The 19,525-nt window shown below is 38.0% G+C and overlaps 2 protein-coding genes across 2 annotated transcripts; both read right to left on the minus strand.

Moving 5' to 3' along the window:
* Positions 1 to 697: 697 nt before the first annotated feature.
* KLHL41 (kelch like family member 41) lies at positions 698 to 8,425 on the minus strand. The gene is made up of 6 exons (XM_054277573.1): positions 6,623 to 8,425; positions 3,769 to 3,926; positions 3,570 to 3,677; positions 2,557 to 2,742; positions 1,913 to 2,059; positions 698 to 1,093 (listed from the first exon to the last, which is right to left on the minus strand). The coding sequence occupies exons 1-6, from the start codon at positions 7,877 to 7,879 to the stop codon at positions 982 to 984; spliced, it is 1,968 nt and encodes a 655-aa protein (XP_054133548.1). The 5' UTR covers positions 7,880 to 8,425; the 3' UTR covers positions 698 to 981.
* A 90-nt stretch (positions 8,426 to 8,515) lies between these two features.
* BBS5 (Bardet-Biedl syndrome 5) lies at positions 8,516 to 19,266 on the minus strand. Its single transcript, XM_054277574.1, has 12 exons — positions 19,164 to 19,266; positions 17,917 to 17,999; positions 17,046 to 17,111; positions 16,169 to 16,218; positions 15,506 to 15,633; positions 14,512 to 14,647; positions 13,405 to 13,500; positions 12,839 to 12,901; positions 12,017 to 12,151; positions 11,822 to 11,905; positions 10,055 to 10,078; positions 8,516 to 9,940 (listed from the first exon to the last, which is right to left on the minus strand). Exons 1-12 carry the CDS (start codon positions 19,223 to 19,225, stop codon positions 9,839 to 9,841), a joined length of 1,029 nt encoding a protein of 342 aa, XP_054133549.1. The 5' UTR covers positions 19,226 to 19,266; the 3' UTR covers positions 8,516 to 9,838.
* Positions 19,267 to 19,525: the final 259 nt, after the last annotated feature.

Raw genomic sequence — 19,525 nt, forward strand, 5'->3', positions numbered from 1 at the left:
TGTCCTGTCAGTATGATAGTGATGATGAGCTAATCACTAAAAAAGGATGCCATCAAGTGATACTTTTATAGTTTCAAAAACAAAGTTTAATTGTTAAAAGTTTCAACATCAAAATGCATCAACTCTATAGTAAATGAAAAAGTCCTCCCTGGCACAGGTATTTGCTAAAGATAGCTCTTTTAGGACTTTTTCATGAATGCTTGCTATTGACCTCAGATCTCTGAGAAAAACTTCCATAAAATATTTGCTTTGGAAATAAATATAAAAGCATTAAAAAAGTGGAAAATCCTTGTTATCAGAAGTCTAAACAAAGTAGGTAAAACAATAGAGCTACTAACCTTATGAACTTCTCTCTCTACCCTCTCCTCTGTCTACTAGTATAGCTTTGGCTGAAACTGGCATTTATTAGGCCACATAATATTAAGCCACTTTTGTTTAAAACATTCATTTCAATTCCAAGCTAAATTATTTTTTGAGGTCTGTGATGAGAATATTTCCAAGACATCGCTGAAGAGTGAAAGATTTACATACGTTACTAAAAGGGGAAATCTGGCCTTACAAACAGCCAGTTAGAATAAAATTAGCTACCTGTTAGTTGTATTTAACTTAACAATTAATTCATGCACATTGTTTGGAGGACAAACCACCAATAACTGGATTGTATTGAGTGCAAGGAAGGCTAACTAGCGTTGTTTGCTGTTTCACAGGGTGGAAAATTGAGTTCTTGGCAAAATCTTAATCTAATCAACATTAATTATAACCCTTTAGAAATTTAAACACCTTTAGAAATTTAAAAAATTCTGTGGTTGCTGGTTAGCTAGAAAGTATTTTAAGAACTGGACAGACAAATGAACTATTTAACAGTTCCCAGTATGACTAGTATGCTGCCATAAAACTGTACAATTTGGGACATTTTCATGCAACAAAACCAGAAGAGCCTGTCAGAACTCCCTCACCATATCACATTTTCCAGTATTTTGTTTACAGTTTTGATAACTTGAAGAGGTTTAAGCGTGTGGCCAGGCAGGAGGCTCCAGTAGCATATCGGATCTCTTTCAGTATGCCAACCCATTCTTTCTTCTCATCATCATACCTGCATTTTAAAAGAAGTTAGAAAATAGCTTCTTTAAATTTGAGTTTGATGTTTCAGCACACATATATGAAAAGGAGGATAGTGCACCTGTTGCAAAAAGGCTTGTAGCAACTGTGTGCTGAAGGCTGCCAAGAAAGGCTGCTTTTGTCCTCCAGAACAGAAAGATGTTCTTGCACACAAGCTATTCTTTTCCTGGTCCCTAAAGCTTGTTGCTGACCTGTGTCATGCTTTAAAAAAGCTTCCCCCTTAAGCATCCCTTCTGAATTTCTTCAGATTCTTGCACATAAAGTTGGGGGGTTTTCCTTCCTATTCCCAACTAAAGCTTCTGAATTTACACAGGCAACTGAGAGTTGCAGCAGAGATATGATGTCTCATCACTGCTGCTGTGATTAGATCAAAAAACCCCAGGAGACAGGGACTTCTCATTCTCTTGGAACATTACTCATTTGACCATCAACACATCAGTACGTACAGGCCTCTGTATATACATTCTTTTCTGCATCACAGTGCCACAAAAGAATGTTTTTATTGGCAAGGCTAAAAATGCCAAGAGATGGCAATTTACTCTTCTAAAGAAGCTGAAGATCGTGACTTGGACTGGTCAAATCATTAGTAGGTGGAAGTAGTCATTAGATCCAGGTCTCATGATTATTTGTTACTTTCCGACAAAGTTTTTTATCTGTCAACAAATGCTTTACAGCTTGTGCTATGGATCATTTTCAGAGTCAAACAGAAAAATAGCGTTAGCCTCCAGTGTCTACAAACCTCAATTTTAGATAAGACTTTTGGCCAGGAAAGAGTGACTAAAATGAAACTTACTTCCATATGTCAGTGACTTCACTAGGTGCAAATTCTTTAGATTCAAGCTGAATCATTGCAAAGCCTCCAATAGCATACAAAGCTCCGCTTAAAGTGACTAAACTAATGGAACTTCTCTCTTGGGGAAATTCAGGCATTATCTCCCATCTAAGGATCAAAAGAAAAAGTCAAGTTAAACACATAAGAAATACTGTAAACTGAATGCACTAAAACTTCTCTGAGCAACAAATTCAGGTACCAAGACCATGGTTTAATAAAATGAAAAATTTCTGAGATCTATCAGCAGTATGTTCCGGTGTCTCCATGCCCTCAGGGACTTCTGTAGCTGTTAAATGACACAATTACACTGTTAAAACATCTCTTTTCAGGGACAACTTCTCACAGATTCCCTGATTGCTCAGTAATATGCTTCATACAATATGCTTTATATGCATTAGCATAATAATTGGAGTGTGTGCAGGTGCAGGAAAAACATCTACAGACCTGCTCTGTAAACTGCTGCTGCTGTTGCTGAACATGTGACTGCAGACCAAATGTTTCAGTGGGAGTATAGGTACCTGAACAGCTTTGAGACTCTTACCTAGGGCTCCTAAAAGCCTAGATGATAAAACACTTGATTAAAGTAGCTTGAATATTGCACTCACTTATTGGTGGTCAGATCAAAAGCTTCAACAGATGCAGTAAGGCCTTCCTCAGTGACACCACCTGCAATGACAATCTTGCCCTTATGGATGGCTGTTCCAAACATCGAGCGAGGCACTTTCATTGGAGCCAGGTCTCTCCAGTCTCCTTTCTTGGGATTGTACACAAATAATCTATTAGTGCATTTCCTGGGGAACAAAAAGAAAATTGGTGATAATTTCTAATGAACTTTTGACTTGTTCCAAGTAGATCTAATTGAGGTAGACTGTATAGGTTTATCTATACCACCTCTTTCCTATCCTGGAGAATCCTTTATTGTATCTAATCTGAGAATCCTTGCAATGTCTACAAAGCATTACTCATCCATAGGGCTAAATCAAATGTGGTTTACATTACACAAGGCAGCCATTTCACTGTACTTTTGAGGAGAAACACAACATCCTTTCCCAGCATATTGTATCCAGATGGATTTGTGGAGGAATATATAGCAAAGGTTATGTAAAGGAAAGTTTATGATGAAGTTTTGGTTGATATTACAAACTTTTATCTTAAATATCTCCTATAAAACACTTAAAAATTACCACCCCCTGTTCAGTGTGAGTGAAAACTTCTATTTTCCTAATGTCATACCCAATAAAGTATAACAGGTATCACAGGCAAGAAAATCGGAAAAACAGACTGTAAATCCAGGACACCTAGGTATTTCTGTCTGAAAGGAAAGAGTACTTTCAGTGAAGGTCCTCATAGCTATGTATAACTAATTTGTCTGCAGTGTAAGTAAAATTTACCTTGGAAATAAGTATGGTTATTAAAATAGCAAGTTGGATTACAATTTATATGTAATTTACCTTATCACCAAAAAATAGATCCTCCATACCATAATGTATGCCAGACTATTAGCAAGCTTATACCAGAGATGCAGGAAAGGGAAAACCTAATTTCTGAGTGTGAGACATTTTATTTAATAAGGACCAAGAAGATAATGTTATTATCATAAAAAGACTTAGAAACTCACTTATCATCAGTTTTTCCACCAAGACAATATATCAGTCCATTGTTTGAGATAGTTGCATGGCCATATACTTTGATGGGCAGTTTTTTGATCTCACCCCACTTCATTGCCCTGGAACAAGAAGATCACTGTTAGGTTTTTTCAACTAACAATGGGCCATCTACATATGTCCTCAGAGGGCATAATTAAATGTGGCACATACACAGGGTCATAGCACAGCACTGAATCTAGCGACTCCTCGGTGCGAAGGTCCTTGCCTGCTATGACATAGATCTTGTTGTCTGACTCTCCCAGCCCGAAGAGACACCTGGCTGACGGCAGTGGAGGAAGGGCAACCCACTCTCCAGCAATGCTATCCAGCTGAAAGAGCATCAGAACAGCAAGGGTTAGGAAAGGCCAAGAGTAAAAATCCACACAATGAATACTGTTCCACAGAATTTACCTATTGGCACTCAGTGTCTCTCAACAGCAAATCTGCTTGCCTGAACAACCTGCTCTTCTCTCAGTGCAGCTAATGAATGATGTCTTCTACCCACCCATGCTTATCTGTGCTGAAATCTAGCAGAGTCAATGCCATACAACTCTCTTTTATGTCTGCTCACCCTCACTGTGTCCTTGCCTCTTTATTCAGCTCTTCTTCCTTACACAAAGGTCCCTCACTCTCAGTTCCCTATCATGTTGGAAAGAACAGGTGGTTCTTCTTCCTGCCTGAGGGAGCAGCCACTCCTGCAGGTGCACACCTGTGTTTAGCTGGTTGTGCTCATCGCTACAGTGAGGTGCCAGACATGCTTACACAGTTCTTACTGATCAGGAGACATCACATGGCACATGGCACAGATGTTTCTTTTGCAATCCTTAGGGCAACAGATGTGTGTTCCATCACAAATACCCTCAAGAGTTCATGAGATCACTGAAGACACAAAAACCACTTCACTCTTAAGCAAAATAGGAACTCACTGCAGCTCCCTCAGCAATAATATTGATGTCTTTTCTACAGTATTACTCTCAGGGCTCTCTCAATTAATTAACATCCAGTATACTGAAAACACCTAAGGAGAAGCAGAAGACAGCAGCAGGAGGACAGATGGCAAAATAAACCAGGATTTTCCTAGAACTGTGGTGCTTATTTTTTGTTTTGATCTGAGAACTTGTGATTGAACCTGAATTACCTCTAACATTGAAAAAGAACTATTTTTTCAGACCTACTGTTATAGATTTGCTGGACATTGGTATAGGAAGGGAGGGTAAGATAAGAGTTTGTGTGGGTGTAAAGGCATTTGATAGAAAGTAAAAGAAAGTTCAGTCAAAATGAAGTTCAGAATTTAGCTTGGTGACATTCTTCTTCCAGGAGTACGTTCCACAGTCAAGGTTTCCATGCTAAGTGCATCTCCCGAATTTGACAGACCACTCCTGTTGGACAGAAAGTGTTATTGCAACAGTGAAATGTAGTTTGTGGACATGGATTTCTCCAGTAGCTGGATCTGGGTAGGGGAATGAGAAGATCACAGAGATCACAGCTTACTCCCTAAGTCTTCAAGATGATATATTTACTACTGATAGGGCATCACCTTGTCATGCATTTTCGAGCCAGTGGCAGCCCTGTTTTTTCCCAGGTTGCAAGCTACCAAATGCAATGCTTCATTGGTGGAAAAAGGAAGATCAGCAAGTGAGAATTGGTTTGGCACTGTATTAATATTTTGGAGAACAACAGTCACATGGGTAATGCAGACAAGTATTGTAACTTTAGGGAATAGCAGCAGTAAGCAAGCTTAAAGATGACAATCAAACGAAGATGATTTCAAGAAATGCATGTTGACATTTAAAGTAGAATTTTGAAAACTTCATCTATTTTTAGTATCAGTCTTGAGGTTTAGTTTCTCAGAGGTCCCTTTCTAGTAGCCTGAGACTTATTCAGTTCTGGACTAAATACACATTACTTCATCAATGTGTTATTTCTATTGGAAGAATATTTTTGTAACAAGTTTTTCACTTCGGTGATTAGTGTTTTACACCTACATAAGGAAATGAAACAGTGTTAGTCCCTCCCCTACAAACTAAGACTTCCCTCTCAGGCATGTAACAAATGTCTGAAACCAAGTCTTTTATTGTGTGAACTGAGTGAGCCATACTCCTATAAACAATATTTGCATTTTTTAATATCTGAAGGCTTCAAAATTTTATCACTGCTTATTACTGTGCTTTATTTCATATTTAAACAGGATTTACTTTTACTCTTTTAGGCCAGTGTGCCTAAAGAGAGGACGTGGCCAGCAGCATATTGCATAATTCAGCACAAAATAGTTTAAATATACACCAAAGCATGTAGCTAAAAACACAACAGACTAAGTTTATGGTATAAGCATGGCAAACTGCATTTTTGCTAATTCTCCTAAAATATATTGTGGAGTTACAGTTAGCACTAATCAGCCTTGTATTATAGATTTACAAAGATACACAATTACATTTGGTTGAAACATGGTATTTAGTGTACTGACACTGACAGTTTGCAAGAAAAAAACCTTCTGCCTCTAAATTACATATTTATATGGCCCTTAGGCTTTCAAATGTAGATATGACAAAAAGGACTTCTGAAATTTTAGTAGCAGAAATTGCACTTATAATACACACATTACTGCTGTCATGAAAGTGTTTCAGATGCAAAAAAGAAAGACATCTCATCAAATCTAAACCAGCTAAAGTACTCCAACTTTCATTAGAGTTAACAAAAATACACAGAGTATTTTACAAAAATATTATTAGACCTAAATTTAGACATCTGTACAATGAAAAATCTGGGCCTTAATAAAAAGCACTGCCTAGACAGAATATACTAATCTTTTTAATATTTTCTGAGATCTCACCAGCAGTTCATCTTGAAAAAGAAGATGCAAGGCCCTCAGTTTCATTTCTGTCTCTGAGACAAAAATAACTCTGTCTAGATACTTCTCTCCATCACCATACAAAGACACTAGACAACCCACTTGCAGACACTCAGAACACTTTTCAGTAACCCTCATAAGCACCTATTATTATACCAACAAATATAAAGCTTGTACCTGGAAGAAGTATGACTGGAAAGGCTGATCCTTGTTTTCCTCTTCCACATAGAGTCCTCCAACAATATAGACCTGATTTTGTTTGGTGACTATACTGGAATGATTTCTGGGAATCTGTTCTGCGAGGGCTGCCAGGTAGCATTCATTTTCAAGAGGATCATAAGCTACTGCAGCAGTGTCATTAACCAGAAGAATCAGGTCTTTGACGAACATGCCATGCCTGGGAAGGTCATTTAGGTAGCCAGGCAGTAAATCTTCATCTCCTACATCGCCATTCACCTCCCCTTTGGTTGACTTTTCTGTGCTTTTGCTAGAGTCAGGCAGTTTCCCAGCAAAAGCATCCTTAATAATCTTAACTTTTTTCTGAAGGTCTGAGTTGCTTTTAATTATATCATCCTTCTCAACCTGTTCTTTGAAATATTTTTCTGGCATTAGACGAAAACGTATGCAGTCAAAAATTTCCCCCAGGCTCTTTACTCTGTTCTCCTTGTCTGTCCGGACCCATCTCATTACTGCTTCAAATACCAGTTCTTCCTTCTCTACATTTAAACTGTCAGGTGAGATAACTGAGATAAGTTCATGAGGGGCAAGCTGCATGAAGTCCTCTTCTTTGCAGATCTGCACAAAATGATCTGAAACAAAATCACGGGCAGAAAATGCAAGTCTGGGGCAGTCAAGCAGAACACCTAACCGAAGGATGGCCAGACAGTTACCAACAGCAAGCCTCTTCTGAAGGTAGGACACACACACAGTGAATACAGAAGGGATCTGGAAGCGGCTGGCCAAAGCAAAAATATCTTGCACATTAGAATCATTGAGATCAATACTTGCTGAATAAAGGTATTTGACAACCATATCCAGGATGTTGGGGTCAACATTATCTAGAACTACTTCCTTCTTTTTCTCTTCATTTTGCTCAGATAAGAAATACTCACGAAAATAAGGGCTACATGCCGACAGAATCAATCTGTGGCAAGGCAGGCTTCTGTCACCAGCTTTTAGAGAGCAATCTACAAACTTTTTCTCTTCAAGGAGTTCTTTGAGGCCATCCTGAAGGAGGGTGGATTGGTAAAGTCTGAGCTCTTCAGTGAGTTCCCTTTGGGAATCCATTTCGCAAACACTTGGGAAAGGGGAGGGAGTAGAAAGCTTTAGCTGTTGTCTGCCCAAGGGTTTGTCTGTAAAAAAGGCAGACCAATGTGCTTTTTGCCCTGCTTGAAGCCTCTGCAATTTAATCTCACTAGCTAAATATAGGTACATACTCTTACAGGTCGGAATTTGGGATGGACGGTTTGGAAAAACAGAGTGGCTCTTGCAGCTGTCAAAGACTGAAAGAAGCAACTGTTGCTCTTAGTCACTATGGTCAGGTTTTGCCATCATTCTCCACATTGAATCAGTAAGATTATGTGCAATGTAATAAATTATTTGACATGAGTAAGGACAGCAGAATCTGACCCTCAGTGAGACAGCTATGAGCAAGATTGCACAGATATATGTTACTAAATATTCTGAAATAGAAATATTATTAATCGAGTAGTCAGTTTTAACTACTGCTCACTTTTTCAGAGTTGCTTAATACAGCTCATAGCTGCAATCATAAAGATACTAAAAAAACTCTATAACTTTGTATTGATCGCTCTTGTTCTAAGATTATTTTAATACACAACCATATCACTTATACAATTTCTTCAGATATTAAGGCTTCGAAATTTTGGGCTGCTTTTTAATATCCATTTGGTTTTAAACCAAACACTACTGTTTAGACGTAAAATATGTGTTATTTCAGGTAAAGTTTTGCTTTCCAAAATAATTCAAATTGAAGTCTCCACCCATATGGTAAAATGTTCTTTGAACGTAATGGAAACGGGATCAAAATAAAACTACTTGAATGCAAGATTTACAACAATATATAATAATATCAAAGTTTATTGAAGTAATGACTGCTTTTCAATATAGGTTGTATTTCATTAAAGTATATACTTTGAAAGATTTTCTACAAACACCAGTATTACATTCACACCACAGTTACTTTAACAGTCAGCTGCTGAAACAACAGCTGAGAGGACAGCTCATTTGACTTTTTCCATTTATAGAAAACAGCACAGAGGTTTTATCTCACTAGAAAACGTAACAGCTGTGTCTTCCTTTAAACAATAAATGACTCATTAACACATAACATCATAAAAGGTCTAATGACTCACAGAAGCTATTTGCAAGTGCCCTGTTTTCTAGATCATTGCTTTAAAAAGTGCTCTGGCAAAAACAAACAAACATACAAACAACAACTGTATGAGGATATCTGGATTACAATTAAAACTTGGAATAATACACGCTGAAAATTTAGCAAAATTATGAGATATGAAAGCTATTATTTGGAACAGAATTGCTTTTGCTTAAAGCTATCAATGACACAGCCAATATGCCTACATACAAAATGTTCCCTGTATGATGGTATTTCTGTGTTGCAAATCATTTAACAAGTTATGGAAATGTAATTCAAACAATCATTATGGGAAAGTACATCACTCTGTATAAATACATGAATACTTGAAACTGAGCATCAAACTGCATACCTCACACTGCCCTGTCTCAGGCAGTGGTCTCCATGTCCAGAAAAAGAGGAGGCTTCTTTTTCTGACATAGTGTTGTGTAAAATGGCAAGCAGTGCCTGGTCCTGGCAGCCAAAGGGCAACACATAAACACAGAAGCCGTGAAGTTATAAAAAAAATGGTGGCTACCTGTCATAAAATGGTGTCTGAAACAGCACGGCCGAATTTGCACTGTCAGGGGAGGGAGACAGAGGGCAATGCTGAAAACAGCGGAGGTTCCAAGTGTGTCAATGGCACTGCCACGCCATTTGGAGGTGGTGTGGAGGGACCCCCAGGTGCTCCCCGCCTGACAGAGGGAATGTGCAGGTCCGTACAGCGGGGACCGAGGGGCCTGCAGGGGGCAGCGCTTCCCGCAGCAGCCTCAGAGGGGCTCTGTCCCACTGCTTACACAGGCAACACAGGAAATGCACACCTCTTAAGCATACAAGGTTTTTGAGTAACCTTTCTTTTATGACATAGCCTGAGGGCCTATTATATAATATTTACCTGCTCTTTAACTTTGGCATGTTCTTTCTCTGCTACTCCGATATTTCTAAATTATCTTCTACAGATCTAAATCCAGCAAGAACAGAGTTTCTCCCTGCTTAAGAAACAAACGTGCCAATCTAAATCAGGTCATTACTTCCCAGAGTCCCTGGAGTGTGAATCCATCCTTTAGCTTCTCTATTGCAAGTCCCAGTTCTTCTGAAAACACAGGCTCCCGATCATGTTGCTTTTTGAATACATGACATATGACAGAAAATAAAATAAAGCAGAAAGCACTTTTTAATTTCATTATCCCATTTTATCAACAGCAATTTGATAGTATGAAAAAGTATCTCCTTACCTTGTTTTCATCAGCAAAGTAAGCCTGCAAAGGAAAACAAAAGAGAACTGTGAGAACAAGAGTCTAAAAACCACATCTGCTAATAATTCCTTGGGGTCAAAACTGTATGGAGTAGGTCTTCCACAAGAATCCAGTCTACATGGGTTTTACTTCTATGTTAAAATAATTTACAAAAGGCTTCTAACAAGATTTTCTGTTTTGGATTATAGACTAGATACGACAACATTATGGTATTTTTCATTACCTTTGAAATTTCCATCATAATAAAGAAAGACTTTTTAAATGGCAACATTTTTGTATTACATTTGTTACACTGACAAACACTTGATAGGGAATATTAATATGAAGACAAACTGACAGCATCCTGGTATTTTTTTGCCTCATGTGCAGCAGTTTTTACTATTCAACATCAAAAACTAGCTTAAGATGTACAATATCAAAGTTCAGTTGACATTATACTCAATCTAAGAAAAGAACATAGAGTAATAGAACAACTCCATAAACAGAGACATGGGAAAGAGACACCATCTTTCCTATTCTGTGTGAGTGGAAATTAAGGCTCAAACTTTTAGGGATATCAGATCTCCAAAAATATCCACACTCTAGAACTCTCTGGACCTGCAGGTTCTAGATGTTACTTCCAAAAATGAGCCCAGTCTTGCTTCAGCTGCCCCTGTGGACAGGTGAGGGGCAGCAAAGAAAGCACATTCCTGTGGCACCAAGTATTGTGCAATATTGGTGTGTAGCTGCTCCTTGGGTCCTGGGCAACCTGAGTCTCTACAGCAACAAACTTCTGACCATTTTCAGCTTCCAGTTTTTGTTTGAGAATATACAAAGCACAGTTATTTAGTTCAGGTGATAAAGGCACCAACAAAGCAAACAGATCTCCATTTAAGGAGAAGGTATGTCTTCAACTATGCTGAAGATTGAATAAAAATGTGCAAAAATGAAAAGAAGCCAAAAAGCTAGGAAAGAGGGAAAGGAAAAAACAAGAGCTTATCTGTGTTAGTAAGAGGCTGCAAAATTAAAAGGAGTGGAAATAACACTCATGCTAGGCCTGTTAATTTATCAAATTTCAGAGACTGGTTAACGTATCAAGGCTAACACTTGAAAACATGTGCCATCTACCCTTGCAGTCAATCATGGAACCAAGTGTTACTGGGTTGCACATCAAGTTTGGAAATTTGTTGAAAGAAGGTCAATCAAGCAACCTAATGCATTTTAAACTAAATTTTCCCAAAATACTGGGAGACATAATAATGTAAAATTATTGCTGCCTTTCTAAAAATATTCCAAGTTTGAATCTTAGATGAATGTTGAGCATATAGATATCACCATCTCTTAGTCTGCTTTAAGAGGAGGTGAATTATTGTTTCAATATAATGTATCTGATTATATTGTACTGCTGATTTTCAAGCCATTCCCGATTTTAATATGTTAAGGAACTACATACAACAATTCTTTTGAATATCTACTAATATTTCTTTTGAATAATATTTGAATTTTAGTTTGTTCTTAAAGAACAAACTATTATTCAAATATTATTGATATTAAGAATATATATCAAGAATTAATTAAGAATTCAGATACAGAATAAATTCCTGTAATAATCAGGATGTTTAATAAAAGGCATGTGGATGTGTTTTGAATATAGAAAGTACAGTTGCAGTTTATCTTTAACAGAGGATTACAGCTGTACATTGCTTAAATCTGAATAACCAAACAAGAATGATTCTATTTTTCTGGGTTTTTTGTGGAGTCCCTTACCACAAAAGCATCTGTATGTTCATCAGCTTCTATTTCCACATCATCTGGAACCTGCTCCACTGTTAGGTCTTCAAGGGGTTGAGGCTGCAAATTGTAACATTGTAGTAAGTAAATTCACATATCTAATATATTTAATATATTTTTATTATTGTTAACACAGTATTGTATCTATTTTAAAATAAATAAATGGAATACCTTTTCTTCCATTTCATAATCCACTCCAAATATAGGATTAGCTGAATAAACTTTGTGAAGCGAATTAATTTCTTTCACTGCCTCCTGTAGTTTCTCTACAGGGTCTATTTTAAAACCAAGTACATATCCTCCACTCTACATAACAGAGAAAAAAGACAACATCTGTTTATTAGTCTTATTTTTTAAACAATTTTTTCTCCTTGATAGTGATTTCCAGTTAAATGACAGCAATTTTCAGCTTGCTGAGAAAACTTGAATCACGGGTGAAATAACACAATGACAATGCTTCTCTATGAGGTAAATAAACTTTTAACCATTAGCCCGTTATATAAAAGGGGAACAAACTCCTTATACAGAAAACCATAAGCAAACAAGGGTGGGACAAATTCAGAAGTGATATTAATGATTTATTCCCAGCTATTCAGCAAATGCTGAGTCTCTTAGGTCTTGATGCTGTTATTAAAGAAGCTTTCAGATACACAGAAATAATGAAAAAGATTTAAAAGAGTGGTCTTAATTAAGTAGAGAATTAATTAGATCCCAAAGATAATCTATCAGAAGACAGTGTATTTGACAGTTATAAGCCAGTCCTGCTGCCCTATTGTTGCTTTGCTTAGAGAAACTGTAACTCCCAATAGCCATATTGACCATAACATACACTTAAAGCAGTGCAGAGAGCTTTCTTAGTTTTCAAAAGGCCACACAGAAGAAATGCTCTATGTAACTTAAAAGTAGACCCATGACATCTCAAAATTAGAGAAATACTGTATATATGTATAATAAAAATGTAATCAATAGAAAAAGGTTATTAAAGCTTCTTACCTGCTGAGAACTCTCTATCACAAGAGCCAAGCCAAACTTTGAGTCTCTCATTTTTATTGAACGCTAATGATAAAGAGGTATAACGCTGTTAAAAACTTTGTAATTACTGGGTAAAAATCTCATTTCAGTTTCTTTTTTACAGTGTAATAATTACAATTACTGGCTCTGGAAGCTTGGCTACCAGCATTCCCTCCCATTTACCATTACAAATCTGAACCCCTGAAGCCTCAGGGAAAAGTGTTTTATTAGAAATGGTAACAGTGGTAACAGTAAATTTCTGAACATCACGTTCACAGATCATGAATCCCAGTGTATGGAGGTGGCATGAAGCATCAGAGTAAATATTAAAAAATTTGAAATACAAGCCATTTTCACCACCTGTACCTGCCCAGGAAATCCTCCAACTAATCTGGACAGAAAAGAAAATATACCCTATGGTTGATGCTGGAAAAACTAAGTTCCTCTCTGAATGAGAGATATGAAATAAAATTTTGGTAATCTGGGAGTTTTAACCAAAGACTTGAATATATGCTGTTTCATTTTGAAAGCAGTTGTAAGATACTTACAATTTGTAGATATGGTATGCTGACGTTAAAGCTGTCATTCATATTTGCATGCCAAACTATTCTCACATTAGTAATGAAAAATGTTCCCAAATTTCCCTATTAAAGAAAAGTTATGTTAGAATTGCTTTAAGGACAGAGCTTTTTCCCCCAAACATGATGATTTTTTACATCATTTACTATCCATTTACATATAAGCAAGATACAGCTTCATATTTTATTCACTAAAAGCCTGATTCTTCCTACCAAACCCAGTTGAAATGTTTCTATCGATTGCAAGGGAAGAGGATCCTATCTTTAAAGGCTATGTGAATCTGAGTAATGAAAATAGCTGTGAGCACCTACTACTGCAGCAAAGCTGGATCAAGTCACAGCCCAGCCAAGCTCATGGGAATGAATACATGAAGCATCTGAGTGTTATTAACTGTACAGATCTGGAATTGGCAGAAAGCGTAAGTATAAAGGCATGTGGGTTAAACTTAGGTAATTGAGGAGATGTGTGCCAAGGGAATGTAGAGGAAAGAACTTTTTAGCTTGTCAGAGTGGATCATATTTCTATTCTGGACTAAAATTGCACAGACAGAAATATCAGCTCCTGTTTTGTTTCACTGCTCTGGGAAATGCTTGCAACTAGTGCCCTGTAAAATAATAAATGCTTTCTATTTTTATCCTAAAGTTTTTCATTTTTTTAAGACACGGAATCCCTGCCAGTATTTTCAATTTTCATTAATCAAAAGACAATATAATCTTACTACTGTTTAGTCAAAGCTGCATGTAAATATACAAATATTCAGCAGAACACTTCAGAAACATGATTTTCTTTCAGTATCATACAGAGCTTTAGACTCCTAAAATATATCTTTTTAACAAAAATTGTAGATCTAGTTCCTTGCATATTAGCCAGGTCATGCAGACTTCAGGTTACCAAAAGGAGATTTTGTTGTAGTGAGTAGCAAATATATGGGATCAGTTTCTCTGCATGCATCAGCTGATGAACAGCATTAAGGGTAATTCCTTGGAGGTTAAAAAACTACAGGAGTACAATTGCTAGACAAAATCTGAAACATTTTAACTTTTCTGTAGTCAACATATTCTGATTCTTTACTATACCTGATCACTTGATAAATTCCAAACCCCATTGACTTTATCATAGATTTGTTCTTGTGGTAGCAATCTCAGTTGCTTGTTTTGAATCAATGCACTTCTCAGCTTCAGATCACGATACATTTTGGAAGTTTCATAAGCTCTGCAAAAAATATAAAATATGTATTAGTTTATACATAGTTCTGTTTTTCTACTATACTATCTTTACCTTTTGTTTCAGTACAGATATGACATGTATATTTTCAGCTTTTCTTATCACCACATTGCACAAAACTGAGAATATTATTACAAATTTTTCAACACAATTAAGTATATTCCAGCTTTCCTTAATGAAATTATCTTTAAACTTAAGACAGGTTTTTGACAACTTTTTGATCTCCTGTAGTGTTCATGTCTATACTATTTTTTCCTTTTCCTTAAGACAGTCATCACCCAGCCTCTATTACAAAGCATAAGTTCTCTGGGTCCCATGGTACACATAGCATGGACATTAACAATCCTTTATTTTTCAGTGCCAGTTAAATCACAAACATCCAATACATATGTCAGTATTCCACAGCTCTCAAATAGACACCCATGGCAATGTATTCTGCACACATTCATTCAAATGACTTGTCTTTACATGGGAAGCATACAGTGTTTTGTAGTCAATGAAGAGTTTGGACCAGGATTTAACTCTTCATTTCCTTTACATGGTCTGAAATTACAGGAAAGTATTGCAGACACAAATTATAGCTAGAAAATGCACACTGAAATTAGCTCCATTATACTCTTATTTGTTCAGATAGTTTATACACACGAAGTGTATAAATTGTGATCAATAACTAGTGAAATACACATTAATTTTCATTATGTGTAGCTATCTACTAAAATTTGTGATCACACTCCTTCCTTCCTTCCAGAGATCGTTCTCTTTAGGGAAAGTTTTCTGAATGTTGAATATGGACAGTCATATATTGTGTCTATCAGCAGTTGTAATCCCCTATTTTAAGTACACTACCTGTGCACAGCAATAACTGAAGTGAAGAGTCTGGGACTTCCAGGAACAACATTGGTAAATATGAACTCAAAGCGAGTATTGTTACATTTAGTCAATATATACAGAGCTTCTGTCTGCCCTCGTAATTTCTGTAAGGAAAAAACAAAATTTTACATTTTGGCAATATAGTAGCTTGATTGTACAAATAATAAATAATCTTCAGATGTTGTGTAAGTTATTGTTTTAGACAGTGTTTATGGGTTTATGGAGGTGTAACCCTGATTCTACCATTAATCTACTGCTGTCTTCAACTGAACTTATTTTTCTTTTTGACCAACTAGCAGTTCCATCAACAGTAAAACTAATGCAGCCTGCCTGCTCTACATTTGCAGTATCATGACTGAAACTGTATTTTTGGTTCTGTTATCATATGGTTGCCCAGGAAATCTACATCATCTTCCTGCTAGTTCTTTGTGGCAGGTCAAACAAACAGCTTCACAGTTGCATGCAATTCCATTCAGATTATGTATTTGAGAGCTCTCCACTTTTAAAAAAACCCTTTCGTTACTATTCTTTACTGTTCTTGCAAGTAAACTTTCAGATTACTGTTGATACAGTGCAGTAAACATAAGCAACTAGTTACAGCTTCTTTTATTATTTTTAAAAGTATTTTTTGGAACTTACTGAGTTGGCAGTTCTTGTAGTTATATTTATAACGCAGTTGTAACCGACAGCTTAAAAGTCAAGGGAGAAAAAAACATTGTTTTGAGAACAAGAAAAATAACAGTCAAAATTACAAAGTATATTACTGAATTTTTTAGTGCAGTTTTGGATGCTATGTGTGAGAATTACACTTTGTGGTTAATACTCTGGGTCCTCATCACAACCCTGAAGACTAATTTAAGCTATAAAGGATCTTGGAAGGTGCTTTGGTCAAGTGCTCTTCTCAAATCAGGACCAATTCTGGCTGCTCAGTGTACTATCCAATCCAAGAAATATTTCCACAGAAGGGGATTGCACAGTGAACACTGAAAATAATTTGTGCACAAAGGAACTGCTAATCCTGCCCCTGTTTCAGCACTTTAAATTAAATATGAGCAAAACTCTCAATGCTCGTACAGTTTTAACTCATACAGTTAAAATGAGAAACTTATCCAGAGTTTACAATACTAAAACTGGAAAGGAAAGTACTTGAGGGGAATAAATAGAGAAATGCAGAATGTGAATAAGCAGGTGGCAACAAGAGCTACAAGTAAAGCAATGTATGATGAAGCTCAAATGTTTTTTTCTAAAAAACCACATGAATCCCACATCGGCCAAATGAAAAACATGTCTGAAGAACTCTTCAACTTCTTTTCTGAGAAATTAACATAGAATATTGAGTATTACTATTTTGCTATGAATTACCATCTCAGTTCCTATATTATAAAGAAATTCATTAGTAACAGTTTATTTCAGACTTCCCGGAGCAACACAGCTACACTTCAGCATTCTGTACTGAAATCAATACTTGGTGAAGGAACAGCAAGGCACCACAGAGGAAACAGAAGGTAATACTTACAGAGGTTGACTCTGGGCAATGACAGTGAGCGCCAAATGATCCGCAAATTTGTCACAAGCAGCTTGCCTGGAGATAAAGAGCATAGCTATTTTTAATCTAAATAAATTCCATTAAATAAAATGTTCTGAAACAACAGGATATTCCTTCTCCTTGATGGGAAAAAGAAGAAAGCACAGGACACTCCACCAGAAAAATCACTAAACACTTAAATGCTTAAAATTATAGCAGAGATAATCCAACAAGGAACAAATTAAACAATTTCGAATATATACCAGCATTCCTCAAAATCAAACCAAGAGCAGTTATTGATTCCAATCCAGATGCTTATAGCAAAAATGTAGACACAAGTAGCGCAGAACTGCTCTGGGGAGGAGAAGGGGAAGGCAGTGAGTTAACTGTCACAGCAGTGTTCATGAAAAACCTCACCCCTTTGCCATATGCAAATTTATTCCATTCTGGACCCTGGAGAGCAGCACATCCAGCCCCCCTGAAGGGTCATCTCAGCATGCTGGCAGCTTCAGCCCCTGCCCACTATGTATTCCTTACTTCAGTAAGTTAATTCCTTACTTCAGATTCAGTTAAAAACAGGGTGGGACGGGCTAAGCATTAAAGAGGATTACAGCAGAACAGCACTGCACTGTTTATAAATGGATTGTTCCTACAAGGCTTTCAATTCTAAGCAAATTCTCAGACAAGAATCACCTTCCTACAACTTTAAAAAAACATTCCAAGGCAGATCTGAGAAATAGGCAGGATCTCTTCTGTGCAACAGAGCACTGATACAGAGTTCAATGGGAACCTGCCAGGGCTTTCATAAAGCTACACAGGTTAAAGAGCAGAAAGTTTACAATTTGCCTGACTATGCAGTTACCTCTGTCTCCGTTGTTTCCTTTGGTATCTTCAACAGACTCTAAGCAGTCTATAAGGACCTCTCCAGGTCTCATTTTCATTTGTCTAAAAAAAAGGAAAAATAACTTTTCTTCCAAAAATAAGGCCATTTTTATTTCTCTGTTTTGCTTTCCTCTATTTTCTGCTCAGTACATCATGCAATGAAAAATCCACACATGCACACAAATCAACTTTACATATCTGAAATTATCACTACATTCACAGATGAAAAATATGAATATCTTCATGATTACCTTATAACTGTAAACAAATAAATAATTATGTAGCAAGTGTGACCATGAAAACTATACCCCAAAATAAGGACAAAGTGTGTGGAAATGGAGGAAAAAGCAAAAAAAACCCCACTTGCATTCATGTAACTTTTAGCGGACTGAGTTTATTGCCTCTTGATGTAGATTCGGGTCATAAGGAGTGGAGCTAGGCTCAGGAAAGAAGAGATTCCAGCAAAAGAAATATCAGATGTATAAGGATATGTGAAATGCTCTGCTAAATTTTCCACAAAGGGTGTGGTTTGGCTTTTTGTTTGTTTGGCTTTTGGCTTTTTTTGTGAGGTCTTCTATTTACTTGTTTGTATTATTATTTTGCTTTATTTAACTGATCTAACCACTTAGTTATGTAACAACCAATGAAGTGTGATTTTTTGCTGTACTTTAGTCGTATTGTCAAAAGCGGCCAAAACTCTCCATGTATGGCATGACAGAAACAAAATGTATTATTAAGACACGACTTAGACACGACTTTGGTGAAATACTGCCCAGCCGCCGCCCCGTTTGCCAAGCCCGGCTAACCATGAGTGCCACCGTCCCCGCAGACACACGCCTTCAGCTTGTTTGTACTTCTCAGTGCTAGAAAAGCTCAGCTGGGAAAAGTATACCCCCTTCCCTCAGTCCTCCAGTGTCCAATCTGTTGTTTTGTTTTATTTTCTTTTTATAGATTGGAAACGGTGCGTGGACCCCACCCAGCAAGCACGCACTGACCACCCTGCCCTGCCCCGTCCCGTCCCGCCCGGCCAGGTGAAGCCGCCGTTGCTCCGCGGCCGCCACACCGGGGCGTTCCCGGCACACGCTGGGCGCTCCCGCCGTGCACCGCGCCCACACCAGCGGTCGGTCTCGGCCGCGGAGGCAGCGCTCAGCCAGCCGCCTGTCGGTGCCGGGCGGGCCCGAGAGCGGCGCTGTGAGGGCAGGGCAGGGCCGGGACACGGACACTCACTGCGGGGAGATGTCGAAGCGGACATCCCTGTCCTCCCACAGCACGTCCAGCACCCCGCTCATGGCCGCCACCCACCCCGACGAGTCCCCGCGCCGCCCTGGCAACGGCGTGGGGGGGAGGGTGGGTGGAGTCTCGCGCCCCCGCGGCGCCCGGGATTGGCTGCGGCGCCGCACGCGGGGAGCGCGCGCGCACTCGCGCCCGCCCTGGTTCCTCCCTCGGCTCGGCTGAGGGGCTCAAACGCAAAACCTGAGGGGCCCTGGCGTTCCCGGTAGTGCAGCCTTGAGCTCTGCGGATCTGTGGGGCTGAGTGTTTGTTTGGTGGTTTTGGGTTTATTTTAAAATAGATGAGGTGTGTCATTTTTA

This window comes from Melozone crissalis, unplaced genomic scaffold, assembly GCF_028551555.1.
Source record: "Melozone crissalis strain CALT ecotype California unplaced genomic scaffold, PUWL_Pcris_2 ptg000023l_1, whole genome shotgun sequence".
NCBI lineage: Eukaryota > Metazoa > Chordata > Aves > Passeriformes > Passerellidae > Melozone > Melozone crissalis.

Excerpts from the sequence above, each read along its gene's own strand:
- KLHL41 (XM_054277573.1), bottom strand. The coding sequence starts at position 7,879 with ATGTACCTATATTTAGCTAGTGAGATTAAATTGCAGAGGCTTCAAGCA. Across the intron at positions 2,743-3,569 it reads GGTGGAAAAACTGATGATAA|GAAATGCACTAATAGATTAT; the intron begins GTGAGTTTCTAA and ends TTTGTTCCCCAG. Across the intron at positions 1,094-1,912 it reads GAAGTCACTGACATATGGAA|GTATGATGATGAGAAGAAAG; the intron begins GTAAGTTTCATT and ends TTTAAAATGCAG.
- BBS5 (XM_054277574.1), bottom strand. The coding sequence starts at position 19,225 with ATGAGCGGGGTGCTGGACGTGCTGTGGGAGGACAGGGATGTCCGCTTC. Across the intron at positions 18,000-19,163 it reads CGCTTCGACATCTCCCCGCA|ACAAATGAAAATGAGACCTG; the intron begins GTGAGTGTCCGT and ends CCTTTTTTTTAG. Across the intron at positions 14,648-15,505 it reads TCAGTTATTGCTGTGCACAG|AGCTTATGAAACTTCCAAAA; the intron begins GTAGTGTACTTA and ends TATTTTTTGCAG.